The 22,800-nt window shown below is 43.6% G+C and overlaps 1 protein-coding gene across 1 annotated transcript in view; it reads right to left on the reverse strand.

Moving 5' to 3' along the window:
- The window catches only part of TMTC1 (transmembrane O-mannosyltransferase targeting cadherins 1), a 1,779,343-nt gene that overhangs the window by 775,611 nt on the left and 980,932 nt on the right, over positions 1 to 22,800 (reverse strand). The window contains exon 9 of the mRNA XM_069628531.1: positions 5,892 to 6,013. Within this exon, the coding sequence (XP_069484632.1) occupies positions 5,892 to 6,013 (122 nt within the window). The remainder of the gene's footprint in view (positions 1 to 5,891; positions 6,014 to 22,800) is intronic.

Consider the following 22,800-nt stretch of genomic DNA (forward strand, 5'->3'; position numbering starts at 1 on the left):
CCTTCTAATTATCAGCCGATTGCCCTCTTAGATACAGACATCAACATCTTTGTGTCTATAATCTTACAAGAACTCGAGAAATAGGTATAGAATTCAGAAATGTGATTTTGCAGAGGTATGAGCAGTATTCTTAACGAGTTCATTATGAATTGTCTCCAAGTAAATGCGTGGGGTCGGACGCATTGCCCATTTACGTGGCAGCGGTCCATTGTTTTCACAGACCTTTGATACTGTCAATTTGGCACAGCTTTGGATGAAGCTGAGAGATTGGAAGTTGCCAATCTCCTTACTGTCAATGCTAATACAGCTGAATGGGGATACTTCTTTACAAGTGAGGTTGGACAGGCAGGGGAGTCTGTCTTAAACAGGACTGCGTCCTCACCCCTGCCTCTTTAATCTCTGCTTATCTGACTTGGGAACATACTTATCTCCCTCAGCCTTTGCATTACCTAGAATGAACACCTTGAAGGTATCCTGGTTGACATATGCAGATGATGTTGTCCTTATCAACCACACGCCATAGGGATTACAGCAGCTGATGGGAGCCATAACAGAATATGCAAAGAACAAGCTGGTTATCAATGAAAATAAAACTAATGTTATTCGTTTTTCCAAGCAAGTGAAAAAACCTTATGTGTTTACGTGGTTGAGTGAGAAATGCGTTATTTCTCCTATAACTCATTTAATTTATTTGGGTTGTTATATAGATGCATCCCTGAGTGAGGGTAGAATAGACATCAGAGATAAAAATAATGTGATGCCATTTGCCACCTTTTTGAAGAGAATCAATACTAGATACTGCAGATTTTCTGTAGCACCCCTTATTGCATACAATAGGCTTAAAGTAGTCCCAGCATTGTTATATGGCCAAAAGACACATTATTTGTTGATCAGCATTGACTGGGGTAAAATTGAAGTCGTAATATGGAAGAAGGCTTTGAACCTACCGGATTGTTTACCAATTGTGGCTTTAAGATATGAACTAGGCCTAGCATTGTTAGGAGGGTGGTACAAGTGGAAGATCCTGTATCTTTATCAACACGTTATTGGTGCAATTGCTTGGCTCTCTTAACAAGTATTTACATTTCATCATGGCCGAGAACACGGAAGAACTTGTGGCTAATTTTAGAACTTTTGCTGTTTCCATCTTAAGCAATATTAATCAATCTACAGAGGCGCTGATGGATAACCCATCATTAGTAAAATAAAAAAATCATTCCATAAAGACTGTATTGCTTCTATTGATCAAATGTACAGTTACACATTGTATAATAGCTTATCAAAGGGAGACAAACAATTGGGATCTCTTCTGTCATATTTGAAAGAAATTCCAAATTCATATTGTCGATCGCAGCTACAATTTATTGCCCACAGGTGAGGTAAAGTTTGTTCGCTCCATAAATGGTACACTTCCTGAAGGTTGTATCTCATGTAATACAGTAGGAACTTTACAAACTAGAGAGCATCTTTTGATTCATTGCTTGGCACTACAAAACAACAGATTTCTGTTATTCGGTAGGTTTGTGCACAATGATTTGTGGTTATTCACTTTTGAATTCTGGGATAGGACCTTGAGTGGACATGAAACATCTCTTTCAATAGCATTGGTGAAATATTTAAGTCACTTCGAAGGTAAAGAAACATTGACCAATTAATTACTGACCAGTCCTCGTTATGGAAGTATGTATGTAAAAACGTTCTCTGTGTATGACATGGTTCACCCAAAGCTTCAACTTTGCACAGAGCACATGACACTTTATGTTGGAGGGTTTTCCTTGTGACATTTTAAGTCACTTAGATCTGTTTCCAATTCGAACGTAAAGAAACATCGGCCCAGTAATTATTGAGTGGTCCTAGTTAGGGAAGTAGAAATGTAAAGATGTACTAAGTGTATGCCATAGTTAACTTAAGGCTTCAACTTTCCACAAAGCGCATGTCACTATCTTGGATGGTTCTCCTTTTTTGAGGAGAGAATTTACGATGATTAACTATTTTGTTATTTTTAAAATTGGAGAATATGTTTTATTGTGAATCATGGTAATTAGTTCCTGTTTTTATAAGCTGTTGTATTGTGTTTAAAAAATCTAAAAAGTAATGTTTTTAAAATTGCATGATGCCTTATTCTATGATGTTGTATGTATAAGGTTAACTTTGATGAACTATTTCACAATAAAAATAAAAACTATTCGGCTTCATTTTAGGATTCAGCTGAATACTTGATGACCCATTCGGCATTTGGCAGAATACCAACTGTGCTTTTCGGTACACCACTAGCTCAAAGTGTCAGAGACGAGCTTCTGAGAAAAAAACAGTGATTTGTTTTCACCTTTCAGAGACTTTCCATGTTAACATGATTAAACCTGTGTTATTGACTTTTTAGCCAGGGTGCCATTCTGGCTATAATCAACTATCTGTAAAAGTCTCACTGCAAGTACAGCTGTGTGGATTGCCATCACAATTGGATTATATGTTGGAGTTCACTCCAAATTTGTGTTTCGTAAAAATCTGTACAGCATTTTTCTTTTTTTTTTAAATCCCCCAAAATCTACCAAAAAGTTAAGGTTTTTGTTTGGCTATTTGTGTTTTAGAAATTGAATTCATAGTTTTTTGTAATTCGCTACATGCCTAAACACATTTCAGAGCATGGGTAAGGGGGACATCATGAACAGTAGGTACCCCATCACTATTCAGGGGGGACAGAATGCAGATTTGGTGACTGTGTATTGACCTGGGGTTTAAACAATAGGCGTCATTCAAAGATACCAGCAACACTTCAGACTTGTGCTTCAAGACTGGGGCTAGAGCAGGCAGCCTTTTGAAGGGGAGTGGCTTTGGAGAAAGTGGCCTAATGAACAGAATATTATTTTTGGAGATGTTATTCACTTTTGGATACACAATAGATACCTTGTTATGCTTTAAGTCTCTCCTTCATTCCATTTAAGTTTCAGGTGGAGCAGTGAATCAAAGCCATCCCAATGAAAGCCAACCCACCAGCTATTGATTGTAAAGGTCGGTGGAGGGATGCACACATTGAAGAGATTAAAAGGGACAATCCTTGGGTTAAACCACTAGAAATATTGCTGTTGAAAGAAGGGAAAACCCAGCTGCACTTGGTGGAGGGCAGGGAGAGTGAATCAGTTGAAGGTTGTTCCTGAGACAGCCATAAAGGTTTCCTCTCAATGAAGCAGTACTCTATGGTTATCCGTACTGATCGATTATGACAAGTCAATGCATAAAATAGAACATCATCTCTGGCAGGGTGTGTGTGTGCGTGCGTGCGTGTCAATCATGGTTTAGACAACTGCAATAAACAGGTTGATCTTAGTGCACAGCGTGCCTCCAGTTGGATCTTACACAAATTTAGATTAAAGCTAGGCAACGTGATTGGTGAAGATCAGACCGCAAATTTCTATCCGGCTTCCTTCTAGGATCTGCAAACCCTGATGTCGAAAATTATTTTGGAAAGGTATGTAAAGAGAACACTTGGCACAACGACCATATCAAAAAATAAAAATATAACATTGTAATACAGGATTTGAGGACCTAACTTGGGGTTTGTGGAATGTTAGATTTAGAAAATGTTCTTCCAAGAAAGATAATACTAGGGGACAAAAAGATGCATTTCAAGTCTTCGAGAGGTCTTCCCATTTGATGAATCGGCATAAAACTTTCAGAAAAATGGCTGTTTAATAATGTGTAATCCTGGATCTTTTCACGAACATTGAGCAAGCAGGCAGGGAAACAACAGAGGAAGTCACAAAAGTTGCATGTCCAATTCAAATGGTACTCAAAAGGTTAGACAATTTTTGCTGATTTTGAAGACTCCAGTTCGCGTCCACAGGCAAATAGATGCATACAAAATCCCAAGTTCGTTACAAAATGGGAAATTCAGGCAGGGCAACTATTCTTGGGACATGGCCTTGGGCCATTCTCTGTGCATAACACCAACAGAGCAAACCACACATGTATAATCTGTGCTCAGGAACTACTGCGCTCAGAGCATGGATGCAGGCCACGCTCAATGTGCAGTACCCACTGAGCATGCTCTGTGTGTACTGGGATCAGGGCATCTGCAACCGGTGCATCTTCAAAGTCCATGCCCTATATGCAGTATTCACTAGAGCATGCCCTAGACCATGCAGGGGGCACGTCACTAGGCCTTGCCTTCTAGGTGATGCTAGAAGGGTCACAGTGAACATGGCTTCCAGGAATATGATGGGGCAGATGAGCATGGGCAAATGCAAACCTTGCTTTCCTTTTTTGGGTGAACATACGAGTTTCTTGCCATCATGGCTCTTTGGACAACTCTTTCTATGCTCCCATTCTGTGGGGAGCTTCACTTAAAGCCGTTTGACTATGATTAAACATGGCGGCACACACAAGGAGTAAACATGCAGCCATCTCCCTCACGAGGTGCTATGATCACTGAGAATTCAGGGAGCAGGGCACATCTGATGTAGGTCATTCAGCACATGTGCAGTGAGCATGTGCACAACCATACAAGATACTGTACAACATTCCTTTACTCCTCCCTGGGGTTTAAGTTGCACAATGAATGCTCATAATGTAAGGACTTGCTTCCTCGTAATGTTACTCCTTTGATTCAGTGTCTGTCCTGCCATGTTACCACTTTGTTAATGCCTTGATCTGCTGGCAAGCCTGCCTTGGTCTCATCTCTACGGTGATCATGTGATATCATGCCCTTGCTCAGCTCCAGGGTCCTTGATTCTGCCTGACTTGATGGTTTTGCTGAGGTCCTGCCTTTTGGATGTGTGGGTAGAAGCTTTAACTGGGTAACTTTGATTGGGTCCCAGAGAACGCTGTTTTATTTCGTGAATGGTAAAAGCAAATGCCTCTCTGTGAATCTTCTCTGATGAAGGCAGCAGCTGAATTATAAGGCATATACCAGATGATGTGTGAGGCTAGTAAAACTGGTGCAAAGCGTGAGCTTTCTTACCTGGAGGATGACCACGACTCAGAGTAGAGGACGCCAATGTAGACGCAGAGGGGATCAGAAAACTCCTTGTACCTTGGGAGCCTTGTGCTTGGGGAATAGGTTAGCAGTTTTGAAATCTAAAATACATTATTCAGCAGATACATGGCCAAGTTATTAAGGAAGGGTCAGAGTAGATTTCTTTTGTCATGAAGTTGGGAGACAGGAGAATACTCAGGAGGTTCTGATTCCGCCTCTTCAATATTTATACATCTTGCAGTGAGTCCGAAATTAATTGCAGTACCTCCTATGAATAAGGTTGCCTAAGACACAATGCCCGGCATGGCCTAAACAGGATGGTAGGGTTGTAGAGAGGCAGTGACAGGCTGAGCATCCCCAGACCAGGAGCCTGGGAGAACAACAGACAAGCTCTCTGTTGAAGCAGTGAACTTAAGCAAATGTGCTGTTAACACAGGATAAGTCTGGCATGTCCAAATTTCCAGACAAAGATGTGGGGGGAGAGAGTTCCAAAGTTTGCAGGCTCAAACTTGAAATTATCACAGCAATTGTGTGTCAGTGCGCGCAGAGTTAGTGTTTTAGAGGAAGTTTACCTTCGTGATTATACTGATACCTGATAAAGACTGGAGAGCAAATCATTAGCAGGAAAACATCCCCTGAACTGAGTCAATATCATGAGGCTTCTGAGTGGACAACAAGCTGAAGGGAGGCTGCAGGACAAAGAAGATAAAACCCCAAAGCAGCAGCGGCAGAGAAGCAAAACTAAAGTGCAAAGACCTCTGCTACCTTGCCAGGTGTGTAAAGATGAAGACAGCACAGCAAGTAAACGTGCCTGCTTGTTAGAGAGACAGTCAGTGGATCTTGAAGAAGTAAACATGTACACTCACGTATGACAACAACAATAATTTACAGCAAAAACCCAGAAGAAACAGGGGAATACCTGGGCATGTAAAGTACACGCTCCGCCACCACAAACCCCACCCGGAAGAAGAGATTGCTGGCAGGTATGAATGGGAAAATCAGGAACAGCAGCCCGACCAGCACCTCCTGGTGTTCTTGCCTCTGAAATCACCAAAAAGAGCATATGTGTTAAACGAGATGAGAAATACCTCACATCTTCACGAAACACACATCCAAGCTGTCTCATTTTTCAAATACCTGCTCATGCAAAGAATTCGGGATGAAATACATTCTTTCCACCGATGGTATTTAAACATCACCTGGAGGCCTGTGGTCGTGTGACAGACACAGATGTTGAGCACATGGCCATCATGGAAGCATAGCATGGGCCATAAACAGCTGATGCTTATACAAACTCTCAACATGTGTTATATTGGAGAAAAAAAAAAGCATTGAAATGGCTTTAATTATACATGTATAAAATGGTGGGCGACCTGATTGACATCCATTTTGTAGCTTTTCTTAAGCGTACTTTTCAGAACAAGAGAACTGTAAAGTAAAAAAAAAATAAGTGGTGTATTTTACACCACTTATTTTTTTTTTATTCATAATGTGACGTTTGCAATATAACGTATATACTGCTCTGGCTAGTTTTAATTGGCAGACTCTGAAGCTACAGTTCTCTTGTTCTGAAAAGTACACTCTTTACCTTCTTGCACAAATGCTTTCAGCCATTTAAAATGTTGACAAAACTGTGACCAACGTGACACAACATTATTTAATCAAACACAAACGGCGTGACCTTTGACCGCGAAGGTGGAACAGAAGCTGATTCCCCTGTGTCCTCGGTGCACTGGTGATGATAACATGACAGAATACACTGGCAGTGTTGACAGTGTCATTAACAACAATGCCGGTTTAGCAACCATGAAACACCCATAAACATCCACTGTGACGTCACCAGTTATGTGATGACATCAGCGCTCACTAGATGTGGAAACTGTGATTGAATAGGGACGCATCAGAATCGGAGCTTGCATACTTGGCGTGCGTCTGACATGTGCCTTTATTTACACTGCCTCCCAGTGCAAGCTTGCCATTTCCACATGGAAGGTACCTTTTCATGTTACTACGCCCCTACTAAAATGATGCGCACGTCACCGCATCTCCAGTTTGTCAAGTATAGATGTTGTGAGATATCACCACTAATCCATCTTTTAAAGCTGCACATCGTGTTTTGTAGAAGGCAAAAGGTACTGCTTCCCATCACGCGCCATCCCATATGCACTCATATCACCTTTTTAAAATGCTTTACTTTTACACGTCTCTGCCCTTATACTTGTGTTTCTTGGCGTTGTAGCACGTAATGTTTTTCCCTGCACACCCCGTTCTACTTTGAATGGGTGTTTGTGTTAGAGCCAGGGCTCAAGTTGCGGGAATACGCAGGTGGACGGCATCCACCCACATTTTTCAGAGGGTGAACGTCATCCTCCTTGTGTGTTTGTAGCATTGTGCATGTCGAAAGGTCATGTGACCTGAGTTGATGTAACCACACGCAGAGCGTTAATAGAGATTCGTTTCAGTTGTGACACCACATGAGCGGTTGTGTCATCCTTTCTCGCGTGCCTGCCAACTCGCCTCAGTGTGGCTTAGGACACGACATTGTCGGCCCCCACGCCTGCAGCCCCTCCATGGCCGAGATACTACTTCTGGCAAGGATGACCACAGCACTCGAACTCCAAGTATCTACCATGTGTACAATCCCCATCTCAGCAGTGGCCACAGTAAAGGAAGAATTTTTGAACGAAGTTATGACTCAACCAGCCCGATGAAAGACGACAATGCTGACAAATGCCAGTGCTTCCGATGTGACTCCGAATTCCCACATGAAGGCATGTGCCCAGCCATCAGCCAGGAGTGCTCAGCATGTGGTGGGGAAGACCACTTCAGATCAATGTGCCACAACCCCAAAGCTTCCAGATCGAACCAGGCGAACCAAGGGTCCACAGACATAAATCACCCCCTATGTCATCCTGCCAAGACAAACACTGATACTCAGAGAGGAGACCAAACTGGGAGAGACGCAGCAACAGGACGAAGTGCTCCCCCTCTTCCCTGACGCTCCCGAAAAGGGAGGAGATCGATTCACCACCTGCGCACAGACACACCATCAAGAAGTGAGTCTGAGTTCCAGTCGAGTACAGAACATAGAAAGAGAGAGTATCTGTATGCCCTAGGAAACCCTTGCGCCTCACAACACAGCCCCACACTACCCATCACCATACAAGGGCAAACGTTCCAATTCCCCGCCGACTCAGGTGCAACAGTCAATGTGATGCCAGACTGAATACCGAAAGCTCGCATAAGCCCCATGACTGAAAAAAGCCTGTGTGGACATCTACAGACATCTATACTTACAGGGCAAAACTGCCACTCCCATGTCTGGGGGCGTTCACAATTACCTCCCGACATAAAGACAAGCATGATCGCATACTCATCCACGTCATTGCCACTGAAGCGTCCTGTGGGTCCATACTGAGCTTCAAATCAGCTATCCAAATGGGGCTCATTCACATTCTATACCATGTCATGGCAAACAAATACATCCCGGCGGCCGCCAAACTCAAAGAGAACGTCCCAGCCCTCTTTAAAGGGATCAGAAAGCTGAAAGGGTGCAAGATCCAACTGCACATAGACAAGTCAGTGAAAATCATAACACAGCACTATCGAGGGATACCCTTCAACATTCAACACTAAGTTAAAAAGGAACTACTGGGCCTAATTGACGCCGACGTGATAGAAACAACAATTGGCCCCACCCCATGGGTCTCACCTGGGGCTCTTTGGCTACAAACAGTTGAACTTCAGAATTTCGTCAGCTGCAGAAATATTCCAAGAGGAAATCCGGAACGTTTTTTAAAAAAAAACAATTTTATTCATTTTTCAACAAAATAACATCCAGACATTTTAAATCACTACCAATGGTACATCATTTTCTTCATCTGTTCACACACACCACCCCCATCTCCCTCCCATCCTGTGAGCCTATTCCACATACAACATCATCCTATGATGTATACTAATAGCTTGAACTTCTCTCGATAACTCTAATCTGTAAATTGTGATGGTTCATGTGTATGAATTTGGATGTCCTCCCATGTAGGGGGAGTCAACTCCTGTATCAACTGTCTCCAGGCCCCCAAATCTATGTTTTGCTCACCTCGGCCCCGACAGGATTCTTCCTGCCACCCAGCAGTTTCTGCCAGTGCCCATTTCAGAAGGTCCCTCAATCACACACTAATCACTGGGCAACGACCTGCCTTCCACCCCAATGCTATCCTGCGCTTCGCAAGATATATGCTAGATCTCTCAGTTTACTGACATGTCTGGCATGCTTTAGTCTCGGAAAGATTCCCAGCAAGCACGCTTTGGGGAGACCGAATCTGACAAGCCCACATTAGATAGGGTCCAGGCCACTCCCTCCCAAAATTTGCGTATTTCCGCCCAGGCCCAAAACATGTGTATCAGGTCAGCATTGATCAGGCAACATTTCGGACAAGCTTGTACTGTTGCGTTGCTAAATTTGGCAATTTTCTCCGGAGTCAAGTATGCTCTATGAGTGACATATAATTGGATCAGTTTCACGTTTCTGGGCACTTTCTTGTGGTACCCCAAAGTCCTATTCCAAGCTGTATCCGACAGCTGCTCTTGCAAATCTGCTTCCCAACATTGCCTAGTCTGCACTGGATGGTTATCCAGTTTCACCATTAGTATATCATATAGCCTAGACACTGCGTGTCCACCTTCAGAGACATCATAGAGTGTTTTGATCCTTTCATCTATCACCAATACTCCTTCTGATCCTGGCCATTTTGATTTTATTCTATGGAGAAGCACAGCACAGGTCATCTTCTGCCCCACTTGTACTCCTAATTTCGAAACTTCATCAAAGCTCATTGGTCGTCCTTCGTTCAGTATATCTCCCAATGCAACCACACTTCTAGTCTCCAATACTTCCTAACATGCAGCATAAACTGTGTATCTTCTTTTTTTTAGCATCACCAGTGGGATCTGGGGTGAGTATGGCGTTTCTTTGCCCAGAAAGCGGCAAGCTCTTTGCTATATCATCTCTAGTTTTAACAACAGAGGGGATTTAGGATCACCGGGAACTGTGGTCCACACCATCTCTTAAAAAAAAATGGGGTGCATGCCAGTTGTAGTAACTCAGTGTCTTGGGTCTGTTCGTCTGACAGCCAGTATGTGGCAAACTGTAGTTGGCACACAATAGAGTACCCCTCGAAATCTGGCACTCTAATCCCCACTTGTTCGTATGGTCTCTGTAATTTCTCCAGAGACATCCTACACCTAGAGTTGTGCCATAGGAAGCTCTGGCACCTTATGTTCAGCGTCTTAAAGAAGACCATGGGAATATTAAATGGGACATTCGTAAAATAATGAGGCAGCCTCGTAAGCACTACCATCTTCAGCAACGCAGCCCTAACCATTAATGAAAGCGGCAGCTTGGCCCAGAATTTCATGGAGTTTTCTATTTTGTTCACCGCCTGTACTGTGTTCTGTGCATGTTCTAATTTAGGGTCATGGAAGATGTCTACCCCAAGATATCTGAATGTGTTGATTTCCCATTTAATTGGTAACACTGGTAACTCCCTTTTATTTTTATTTATTTTATTTTTTACATTTGTATAACGCGCTACAGCCCAAAGGCATTAAGGCGCTTGTTACAAGAAGGTGTGCGTAAACAAGATTGCTTAGGAGGCAGTAGTTACTTAGTTACAGCATATTGGCAAGTTACAGACAAGTAGCAGTTTAGACGAATAGCGTAGTTTTGATAGCTTTGCGGAACGCTAAGTGGGAGTCAATTCCCCTGATGTGCGATGGTAGGGCATTCCAATGGGTAGCTGCAATAGCAGGGAAGCTGGAGCTGCCTGCGCGTACTCTGCTTGTTATGGGTTTGGTGATTATGGGTTTGGTGATCATGTTGGTATAGGCAAGTCTGGATGGCCTTGCGGAGGTGGGCATGGTAACCCGCTGAGCCAAGTAAGGGGGGGCCAAATCATGGAGGCATTTGTGTGAGAGGGAAAGGATTTTGAAGATGATTCTTTGTTTTACGGGAAGCCAGTGGACTTGTCTCCTCAGGTCTGAAATGTGATCCCTTCTGGGGAATCCTGTAGCGGCCCTAAGGGCATTGTTCTGGACACATTGTAGTTTAGCAATGTTTTTACCTGATGTCCCTCCAAGGAGAGCATTGTAGTAGTCAAGCCTCGAGCCGATAATAGCCCTGGCAATGGTGAGGCAGTTCTGGGTAGTTAAGTACGGTCTTGCTGCATTCAGCAGTTTAGCGTAGTAGGTGGATGATGAAGCAATGGCGTTGACCTGCCTGTTCATGTTGAGATTAGAGTCTAAGTAGACTCCCAAGGTTTTAACTGTGTGGGACACCACTATGGGTATATTGTCGATGGTGAATGAGCAGTATTTCTTGTCAAGGTTACCCAGGATGGTGGGTGAGCAGATCAGCAGAAGCTCAGTTTTTTCGCTGTTGAGACAGAGCCAGTTTTCTACCATCCATGCTTGGATGGTGCTATAGATGGAGTTAAGTGTGGCCTTGTCTGCTTCGTAGTCGCCAGTGAGTGGAATGAGCACCTGGGTGTCATCAGCATAATTAGGGTATGAGATGCCCAGTGAGTCAAGAAGGTTGAAGAGGGGTCCTTGTATCCTGCAAGGGGGAACAAGCTCGAATTCTCTGCATTTACTGTAATCCCAGAAAGGTCCGCATAGCGCTCAAGCACATCTAATATGTACTGTAAATTGGTCTCTGGTTGTTGTAAGTAAAGAAGCATATCATCCACATACAGGGAGATTAGGTATGTGCTGCCTCCTATATTAATGCCGGCCTCATGGTATTCTTTCCGTAGGTATACCGCCAGTGGCTCCAAAGCTAATATAAATAACATAGGGGACCAGGGACAGCCTTGCCTAGTGCCTATGCTTAACCCCCATTGCTCTGATATAGTGGAGCCTGTCCTGACTCTTGCCACTGGGTCAGTGTACAGTAGCTTAACCCACTTGATATATATGGGGCCTATCCCATAACTCTTCAAATGCCTTGACTGCATTAAGCAAGGTTACTGCCATAAGCTGAGTGCTGTCTTGGGTTTGGTTGATAACATGGTGCAAACGTCTTAAATTACAAGTGATATTCATGTTTGGGACATAACCTCACTGATCTGGATGTATGACTTTATGAATTACTGGCTTCAACCTGTTAGCCATCAGAGCCGTCAGTATCTTCCCATCTTGGTTAAGCAGCAAGAGGGGTCTGTACAAGCTGCATTCGGTATGGGGTTTGTTAGGATTCAGTAACAGAACTATAATTGACTCTCTTTATGACAGCGGTAAGACACCTTTATCTAATGCTTTGTTCAGCTTAGCCAACAATGAGGGCGTGATCTCTGTCATGAATTCCTTGTAGCAGTCACTTGGTAGAACGTCCGCACCTGGAGCCCTACCTGTAGGCAACCCTCTTATAGTGCGTTCTAGGTCTTCCTTGGTTATAGGGGCCTCTAACCTATCTGCATCTTCCACCTCAAGCTTTGGAAAATCTATCAGCGCTAAGGCTTCTTCTATCTCTGATTCATGGGTTTCCAATGTCTCCTCATGTAGCATCTTATAAAAATCATTGAAATATTTGTTTATATCCTGTTGTGTCTCACAGATCTCTCCATTCTTAGCTGTGACTGCCCGAATCATACTACGCTCCGATTCGCTTTTGTAGAACCACGCTAGTAAACGTCCCGGTGTGTCCCCTTCGGCGTATTGCTTTTCCACATTTCCTATAACTCAGTTTACCTAATCTGTCCCAGTGTACTAAGCCTTCTCTGCTGGAGGGCAACAGCTTCTTGGGCACTCTCGCTGGGTAGGTTCCTCTGACCATTCATGGCTTCTAATCTTATTTCCGCCTTATGTAAATCATTTTCTATTGCTGCTTGAACCCCGTTCGCCTTAGCGATTGCAGTTCCCATGATCACCACCTTAAATGCCTCACATAACATGCCCGCTGACTCCACGCTCCCAGTATTATATTTAAAATAATCCTGCACCCCTTCTCTTAAATGTTCACGAAATGCGTCATCCCTCAGAGACACACTCCTTAGTCTCCATGTCGGGATACATACCCTCGGGGGGGAGTCGTCATATTACCACCAGCGGGGCGTGATCTGACAACACTCGTGCTTTATAATTTGCCCTATCAAACTCGCCTAAATTATCTTCTCCTGTAAAAATATAATCTAATCTTGTATACAGGTCCAGGGGAGCAGAGTAATGTGGGCTTGTGGGTGTAAACTCTGCCATATATCCAAGAGTTTAAATGCTTGCAACAATGTGCCCATGGCTTTGGCTGCGGTGGCCAGATGCATGAATTTGTCATCCGATCTGTCCAATGTAGGGTTGAGCGTGCAATTATAATCCCCACCACATATCAATGTGTCGTCCCTGTGGGAATTTATTAGTGAGTATAATGTGCGGAAATAAGCTGATTTCTCTTGGCTTGGTGCATACATGTTAATAATAGAAAATCCCCTGTGCTCCACCCAATCTCGCAACACCAACATCTTACCCTCTGCATCTTGGAATGTCTCGAGCACCCTCAAAGGTACCGACGGTGCCACCCATATCGCTACTCCCCTAGCAAAAGCAGAGTATGACGAACCTTCCGTTATGCCTCCCCATTTTTTGGCAAGGGCACTCTGTTTCTCCCTTGTAAGGTGTGTTTCTTGTAACAGCACAATGTTTATTTTCTGACACCTTAAGTAAGTCATAACTCTATTCCGCTTAATGTAACTGCTCAGGCCCCTGACATTCCAGGATACTATTTTAAGTGCCTCCATCACACATAAGAATTCCGATGTGCACCCACTGTCCAACGTTTAAGTTCAGCATATGCAGTGTGGATTCAGAGGCTACCCCCGTCTAAATACCCCAACTCCCCTGTTCTCCTCCCAATGTTAGCCGAGCTCAAAACTTTGTGCTCAGGCCTTCCCACTTCTCGCCTCAGCTCTAGACGCTTAGGTAGGGTGAGGGAGGGCCGCAGGGGGGATGTAACTGTGGAAAATATGGTGGCCGTCGTTTGGAGGGCAGGGACGACGGTGGTGAAGCCCTCACGCTTGCCGCACGACAAGGTGAGTAGGCTTTAGGGGGGCGGCGGCACAGAGTAAATATGGAGAGACTGACGGAGGTTAAGAGGATTTCGCAACTTCGAGCGTGCGGTAGTAGCCCTGGTTCGCAGGAAACAGGGCACAGGATAGGACGGGAATTGAGTATGCACAGCACGGGAGGAAATTGGTGCATTTGAGCTTTGGTGCAGCTGGGAGGAATGAAGAGAAAGGACTGCATGGACGGGGGTGTGGGAGCACCTCTGGTGCAGCAGGGGGAAGTGATGAGATGGGACTACATGGACGGGGTGCACTAGGGCCCCTGGTGCAGCTGGGGGAAAAAATGGAGTAACGAAGCAAGGTGATGGAAGAGTAAGTTATATAGATTGGACTGCATGGACGGGGGTGCAGGTTTGGCCCCTGGTGCAGCGGTGGAGAGGAGTAAGGAAAAAAAGGGGACTGCATGGACGGGGATGCACGTGGGCCTCCGGTGCAGGGTGGGCATCACAGGGCCATAGTAGGAAGGTGAGGGATGGTGGGGGGCAAGGGTGAGCAGGAGGGTAATAGGATAGAGTAGAAAGGGGTCTACGTGGGATTAGCAGCATTGTTTAAAGGATAGGTGTGAAATATAGGGGGAAAGGTAGGAGAGGACCGGGGGTGTTTCCGTAGAGGGATAAGGAGATGGCCAGGTGAGGATGGGTTCCTGAGGAAGGTGTTACTAGTGGTGTGGGAAAGGTTAAGAGTGTGGAACTCATTGATTTAGAATGGGTAAGGCACCTGAAACTAGCTGGTTGGGGCTTATTGGTTCATAAGGTGAAGACTTTAGGACGGTGGAGGTCTGGGAAGTACAGGATATATTAGGGCTTGGGTAAAGGGGGCTGTTTGAAATATGGTCAGTGGTCTAGGGGAGGGGGGAATGTGGTGGGGTGGTCGTGAATGGAAAGTGACATTGTAATTTCTTTTTCAGATGCTGCGCGGAGTTCGGGGGAGATGCCGTAACCTTGGTTTGTGGGCCACGCTTTTGTTAAGTGGGCAGGGAAGGAGGAAGAGAAAAGGGTCATTTGGCAGGCAATTGGGTTGCAGCTACAAAGTGGCATTGATAAGATGGTTTGGTTTAGGGGGGTTTCGCTGGGATCAGCTGCTGCCTATGTTAGAGGGGTTGAGGGAACGCTAGGGGTCCCCAGAGGGGGGTGATCATTCTTGCAGAGGGAAAATGACCTGGCAAGAGATACAGGTGTGGCTCTCCTTAGAAAAATGAAAAGGGATTTGCTATGGGTCTGAGAAATATGGCCTCAAACATGTGTAGTTTGGACTAAGTTGTTGCCACTGAGAGTTTGGAGGGGAGTGAGAAGTGAGGGAGCGATAGACCAGGCAAGGAAGGGGATAAACAGAGAGATGGTAAAGTTTTGTGCCTCAGCGTCGTTTCAGGTTTGGGCCACAAATAAATAGTTTATGAAGGCTTCATCATATTTAGAGAGGATGGTGTCCATTTGTCTGTTTTTTGGAAATACGCATTATTTGTCAGAATTGACATGGTTGGTGAGAGATATGATAAAGATTTGGAAGTAGAAAAGAATGGTGGGGCGGTGGGGCAGAAAGAACACCTCAGGGGAGGGTTTTTCTGGTGCCGGGGGCATAGCCCCTTTAGATGTGGGGGGAGGGAAGCACAATGGGGGGAATGGCACGGGAAAGGATGGGGGTCGTGCTGTTTGCACAAACGGCCTACACCGGGGAACAGGTATTGAACCTGAAGGGGATTGGCCCCGGGGACAAAGCGGGACGCTTTGAGAAGTGGGAAGGAGACGGTAGGGACCAAGGGATAGTGAGGGAGGAAGTGGATTTATTTATTTAATTGTTGGGGAAAATGAAAGTGTTGAATTATTAATTGGTTTGTTTAAAATAGTTTGTTAGTTTGTAAGGCCAGGGAGCCAGGTAAGTGGTTAATTGTAAGCTTTGGCCGGTCACATTAAAGCAACCTTTTCCACTTTAAATGAGTCTGGGTTTTTGTGCAGGAAGCCAAAAAGTTACTTTGGGGAGAGAAGTAGCATTGTGCTAGCCCACAGTATCAGGTGACGTGGGAACATATGCCGAAAGAAGGCAATGTGACTTGAATTTATCTAACCATGCGCAGCACTGTAATAAAGTTTAGTTTCAGATGTGAACCCACATGAGAGGTTGTGTCATCCTTTCACGCGCGCCTCGTTCAGGTTAAGATCCGACATTTTTTCAATTAATAATAAAAACAAATTAAAATGTGCCCCCAGAACTAGATGAAGCGAGCCATGTCAGCGATTTGAACCCAGGTCGCACAGGTCAGAGACAAAAAACGAAGCCGTGAGACCACAAGATGCTGATTGGCCTTCTCCACTTGCGAGTCGGGAAAAACACTCTAAAATTAAATGGGCGTATTTCTTTCACTTTCCGTTTAATTCAGGTGACATCACGTCCCACTGGCAGAGTCACCCACTTTTGTTTATGACTCGGGCCCTGCATAGTGCTAACACATGATAGGCTCGCACCTGGCGTATACCAACATGAAACATGACGCCTCCATATTGTGCAAACGGCCATTTGCTTTTTCTACCTCACGGCCTGTGTGCACAAATACCAAATATGCGATGCCTGCGAGTGCAACTGCGTCATCGCGCATGGATAATGCATTGGGCGCAATTTTCTCTTTAAGGGAATAGACTAGAAAGGAAACGGATACAGACGGGCCACTTCACCCCAAGCAAAGGTCCGGTCAGGCAAGAGGGGAGCGCTCTTTAATCAAGACTGCTCTATGTATGATGGACAGCTCAGGGTTCACCGACCGACTGCTGCACACGACTAAGCAAAACAGCACCCAAGTAGTAGTAAACGGAGGGTCGTTGTTAAAAGCAGCAACACTGAGCCTCTAACAGCATCCCTATGACTTCCAAAGGCAACTGCAGACTGAGAAAACCACCCAGCAGCCGAATCTCGGTTTACTAAGTGCTTCCACTTAGCTCACACATTGGGGCAGAAAAGACACATGTTTTGCACTGTCGCAAAAGCGAAATGCCCCCCACCCCCCATCCAAAAGAGCGGAAAAGGGAATGTGAGCATTACCCCCACAATCGGGAGCGGTGCATCTGTTTGCATGAGGAGGTGCAGAAGTAGGGGGGTCAGCCCACATTGATGGTGACGATTAGCTCACATTAGAGAGTGCCTCTGCTATGCGCGTGTCCCTGGCGGCAGGGATAGGGGCCACGGGCCTTCCCGCTCTATGAACCTCATGTGACTAGCCCAGGAGGGAGCTGCTGTTGGCAGCGTCGTCATTGAGTGTTAGTGCCCATCGCAGAATACTTCACAGCCATTTATTTACAGCATGGGCACGCGTTTTCTGGATGCCCTTCTGATGAGTTCTAGCAGCCACTGGTTTACTTATGTGCTCTGTAAATGATGGTTAATGATCAGATGCAGAAGGCATCATTATATGCCCAATTATATAAAACATAAAACCCCGGGTGCGAAGGAGCCCCCATACCGCTGCAGAGAAGAATCCAAAAGGTGGCATGACAAAACAACCTAACAAAATCTAGAATACAAGGCAGCCGATCTGCAAAACCACCACAAAAGCAACCAGCTTGCCCGCCTCACTGGCCACATCCTGCCACCCCACTGTTCAGTCTATCCCTGAACCCACATTCTTTGAAAAAGTGGGGCAATACATTGACACCCTCTTATGCATCCAACAATCACCTCAACATGAAAGCACTCAAGGCTGGCCTGGGTTTTCGTTTGTTTTGGCTGACAAAGGCGATGTCCTTTTCCTGATAGCTTAAGGGGTATCGCTTCCTGGTAAAATGGTGTATTTGGTTTCTTTCAGCATGACACATTACTTTGCAGATCCTGGCAATGATTCTTTCTCTGCGTTCTCCATTGCTCCTCTCAAACAATGTTCCTGGATGCTGTGGTGCATTGTTACTAGCTGTGGTGGGTTTCAACTCTTCTACAGGCAAATGCTCGATGTGGTTTTTTCAGTCTATTGGTTTTGTTAACCCAACATTGACTGTGCCAGTAGTCCATGGCACACTATTTGCTTTGGCTAGCATTAGACAATGATATGATTTGGTGTTTCCTGTTAGAACACAGATTGTGATAAGGAAAAGGGATGAGGTGGCGATGCTCTGTTTACTGTGCGCTGCCCTTTCTAATCATAATGTTTGCATTGTGTTCTTCCAAAGCACCTATCTAGGCTTTGAACAGGTACATCAAAAAGGACGTATGTACACCCTGATTAAGCAGAGTTGCTACAAATGTTCATTTTCTTCAGCAGCAACCAGAGTTGCCCGTCCTGCCAGATATTAATGCACCCTCATGGGATGAGTAGGACCTAATGTAATAGAAAGAGGAAAACCACAGCCAACGATATGGCAGATGATAGATGACAAGACTCACCCCCCCATGGAACAGATCACTTTGCGAGATCATGGAAAAAGAAACATGTTTGAGGAATCTTTGCCAAGCTTTCTAGACTGCTATGTGTATCCTGAGCTGGTACCGGGCAAGCCTGGAAGCTGACACCCACCTTTCCTCACTCCCTCATTCCCCCTTCAACTCTGCGCGCCTCACTTCCGCGCTCAAGCAGGTACTCAAACTGGTTTAGCTACAGAGGTTACTTGGTTTGGACTAATCTTGCAGGACGTAGCGTTGTGTTGTGCTACATGGGTTCTGTGGTTCTAGGGAAATGCTGTTCCCTCCCCAGTGCCCTCTCCCTGTTCCTACCTGCATCCTTCCTCTCTCTTCCCAATCCTAAATTACCATCTCCCTAGTACGTTTTGAGACATTAGTTTCAATCTCATTGTAGGCTATTACTTCCAGATTGTGCAGGTATTGAAAGGCCCATTCCTTCTACAACACTCTCACTGTTTACATATGATTTCTAGAACTACTATATGCTAAGAAAAACACTAAAATATTGCTTACACAAAATGATTAATAATAATAGTAGTAATAGTAACAATAATTAGTGCCTCTAAAACACAGTTCCAAGATACATATGAAATCTAATGAAAAAAGAAAACAACTGGTAAGTAATCCACACATTGCCTGCTCTCGTCTCACCAACTACTGTGCACTTCAAAGTACCTTTGGTATGCAATAGCATGCTTCAAGAAACAAAATACATCCATAAATAAATATGATGCACGATGAGGACTGTAGCATTAATTATTATTATTTTTTAAAAAATGTTTTAATTTTTTATTTTATTTAGTTGAAATTCAACAACTTTTCAAATACAAAAAGAAAATACGACAATTAATTTACAATTTAAACAAATTATTACATTTTAGAAAAGAAAAACATTAAATTAAATTACATTTTTTTGACTTGGTTATTCTTTTTTTAACATTTGATTTCTGATGGTAATATACAATCTAAAAACTGTGTTATGGCTTTCATAAGTACTAATCTCACTGTTGAGAGCAGATGTCGCCAGATTTCATCATCACTTTTATCATGATATATATATACCAAGTCCTTAAAATATAACATTCTCTGAGAGAACAATTTTGGACATTTTATCACTAGATGTTGTAATGTTTCCTTAACCGTAACCATTTGGCAAAAACGACAGTAGTTCAAATTTGATGGAATTTTCTTTCGTTGTATTAGAATTTCTCTGGTCGGCCAAAGATTTAACCTGACCCTTAAAAACGTTTGCCTTAGAGCTGTAGACGGGCACTTGACTAGATAGGCGTCCATAAGCCGCAACCTTTTGTAACCAAACCAGTTAGCATTGAAATCTTTATAGGTCATGCAAGTTGACCTATTTTGAATCCAATTCCACTGATACAACTTCTTCTTAGCACGTGAGGGATTCTCTAGTAATAAGGTTAAAGTTATGTCAGCTTCAGCCATGGTCTCTAAGAAACACTCACGCCATTTCTTTGGGAAGCTGTTCATGGATGTTATAAATTGGTGAGCTATTACACCTAAAATGTTATTAGCTTCTAGCTTCAGTGCCCAATAGACATTTGCAGAATAGACTACACATACGCCAACGTAAGCGAGCTGCCAATGAGACTAAACCTAATTCATGACGAATTAGCGGCAATGGAGTGGAATTAACAATTGCAAAATTGTTTTCCAAAAACGGGCTTCATGAGTGTTACATATTTTTGTGTGGGCATTTAGTTTGGATTCAGCTCCATATAACATTATAGGGATAACTTTCAGCTCATAAAATGATAACACGTGTTTACAGGTAAATTTGACATATTTGAAATTCAAGATCTTTGCCTGAGATATTAGGCCGTTCATTTTGATGTTAAGAGTAGCAAGATACGACGTGTCTGAAGGATTATTATACACAATAGTTCCCAAATATTTGTATTCTGAAACAGTTTTGAGAGCAACATCTTGCAAATACCACACATGATTACATTGTCTGCGTTTTTTTGAGTTTTTGCAAATTAAGACCTGTGTTTTTTCCAAATTGATGGTTGTTTATTTTGAAAAAATCAGTTAGTGCGTTCAGCAAATTCTGCAATCCAGTCGGGGTTTGGGACATCAATATTAAATCATCAGCGTATAACATCCACGGTATACGCTGTTTTCCTAACTTTGGAGAGTCTGAAATGATATTGAGAAAGAACAAGCCCATTTCAAGAATAAAGAGATTGAACAATATTGAGGCCAAGATACATCCTTGCTTTAAACCACAGAGTTCTAAAGGCCGATGACAAAAGGCCTTCATGTGTCAATCTAATTTTCATAGTAGTGTTGGTGTGCAGTAATCTAATCAAAGTTAATAAAGACGAAGGACATCCATATGCTTCTAATTTGGCATATAATAAATTCCTGTCAACAGAATCAAACGCCATGCGAAAGTCGATAAAGGCTAAGTACAATGGCTGCTTTCGCATGGCACTTTGGGATTGTATCATGCTTAAGGCAATCATATTGGGCGCAGTGCCCAGCCCACTCACGAACCTCGATTGAAGGGGATCTCTCTTCACTTCATTTGCTTACCATTTATTTAATTCTTTTAGGATGATGGTTCCAAAGATTTTACTGGGGGCATCAAGCAGTGATATAGGCCGATAGCTGGCTGGGTCTGCTCAATCTCCCTTCTTATAGATTGGTATGGTGATCAAGCAAGTCCAGGAGCTCGTAAAGTGCTGGGTAAGTAATATATTGTCAAACATGATCTTCAAAATATCAGCCCAGATGTCTGGATATTGTCTTAAGGTTGCATTAGACAATCCATCCGGGCCCGGGTCTCTAGAGTGACTACTTTTATTTATGTAGTATAGGATGTCATCACGATCGTAATTGAGCCAGAAGGACATTTGTTCTGCATGGAATTTCTGAGAAGTAACAGACAACAATATCCACGATTGGATCAGTGAGACGGGATGACACTCTTTTAGTACATATTCACATTTTATTGGCTAAATTTAGCATATATAAAAAACATTTTTCGCAATATAAAAAATCCATAAAAAACTTTTCATAGCAACATTCATAGCCACATACAAAACTCATTCATATTTCCACACATAATATCAGCACCCGTGACATTTCATTTATCATTGGGTTACTTTAGAAATACAACTTCATTACACATATTACAGAATAGACCCAGTCCCTAAGATTAGGTGTCATGATGTATCTAGCACCAGTTTTTTGGGTCAGGTATTTATTGTACATAAAAAACGTCGACACGTGTTTCGGTCGGAGACCTTCCTCAGGACGTGAGGCAAAGCGAAGATTTTTCGCCCCAATTCTTAATGTGTAAGGGCCCGTAACCAATCTAAAAACAATCATAAAAACAGAGTGTCATCCCAATTTATTTAGCAAGGTGACTATTAGTGTCACAATGTGTTCCCGATTCATCAACACATTAGATCCCTACTCACCCCCAAGTTCCAAATCGAGGGAAGGTGAATGGAATGCAGAATATTAATTCTCCACTGGACTCAGTGCAAGTACTGAACCTGTGGAACCAACAACAAACACATATTTCAAAATTATCTCCAGCCAAAGATTTAAACTTTAGCCATTAGACTACACAGGTCACAATCATATACAAAAACCACACTTACATGTGCCCATGGTACAACTTGAGACCAATCGTCGTAGTTTTGCCACTGTAAATTGCAGCATAGAAAAACACGCTTGATGTTTCACTCACAGCGTTCTGCCAAGAGAAACATATATATGGATCATATCCTTTATGTAGCTCCAAAACACCTCATAGTGTCTATGCGTGAAAAAGACCGGCATGGGAATAGATATTAACCACTCACCCTACTCAGTGTTAATATCATCACACCCCAGTGACACAGTGGGAATGAAAAAACATGAAAAAACATGTGCCCATGCTATTTTCAGAGAATAAGTGTCCTCTCTTGTCTATCCTAATAGCCCGTTCTTAATATATTGTGGCTACTAGTCACCGCGTGAAACGTAGATACCAGCATGCACCCCCATTAGCTAAAATCGATTCGGAACAATCATGGCCGTGCCTTGGTAACTCCCTCTTTTATGAAATATACTCCCAGGATTGGGAAATATATCATGACGGTACATGCACCCCATATTATTCGTATCACATCCAAAAACTTTCTCATGCGGTGGATAAACTCAACTCCGGCGCTCCGCGTCTGTCCTTGGCGCACGTTTCATAAAAATAGGGTAAGTGAAACCAGCATGCACCTGCCGAATGGTCTGTGCCTCATGAATGGGAAAACTTCCAACATACAAAAAATGCCGAAAATTGAGAACACAAGCCTCAATCGGCAACGG

This window comes from Ambystoma mexicanum, chromosome 12, assembly GCF_040938575.1.
Source record: "Ambystoma mexicanum isolate Mex_15411 chromosome 12, UKY_AmexF1_1, whole genome shotgun sequence".
Lineage (NCBI taxonomy): Eukaryota > Metazoa > Chordata > Amphibia > Caudata > Ambystomatidae > Ambystoma > Ambystoma mexicanum.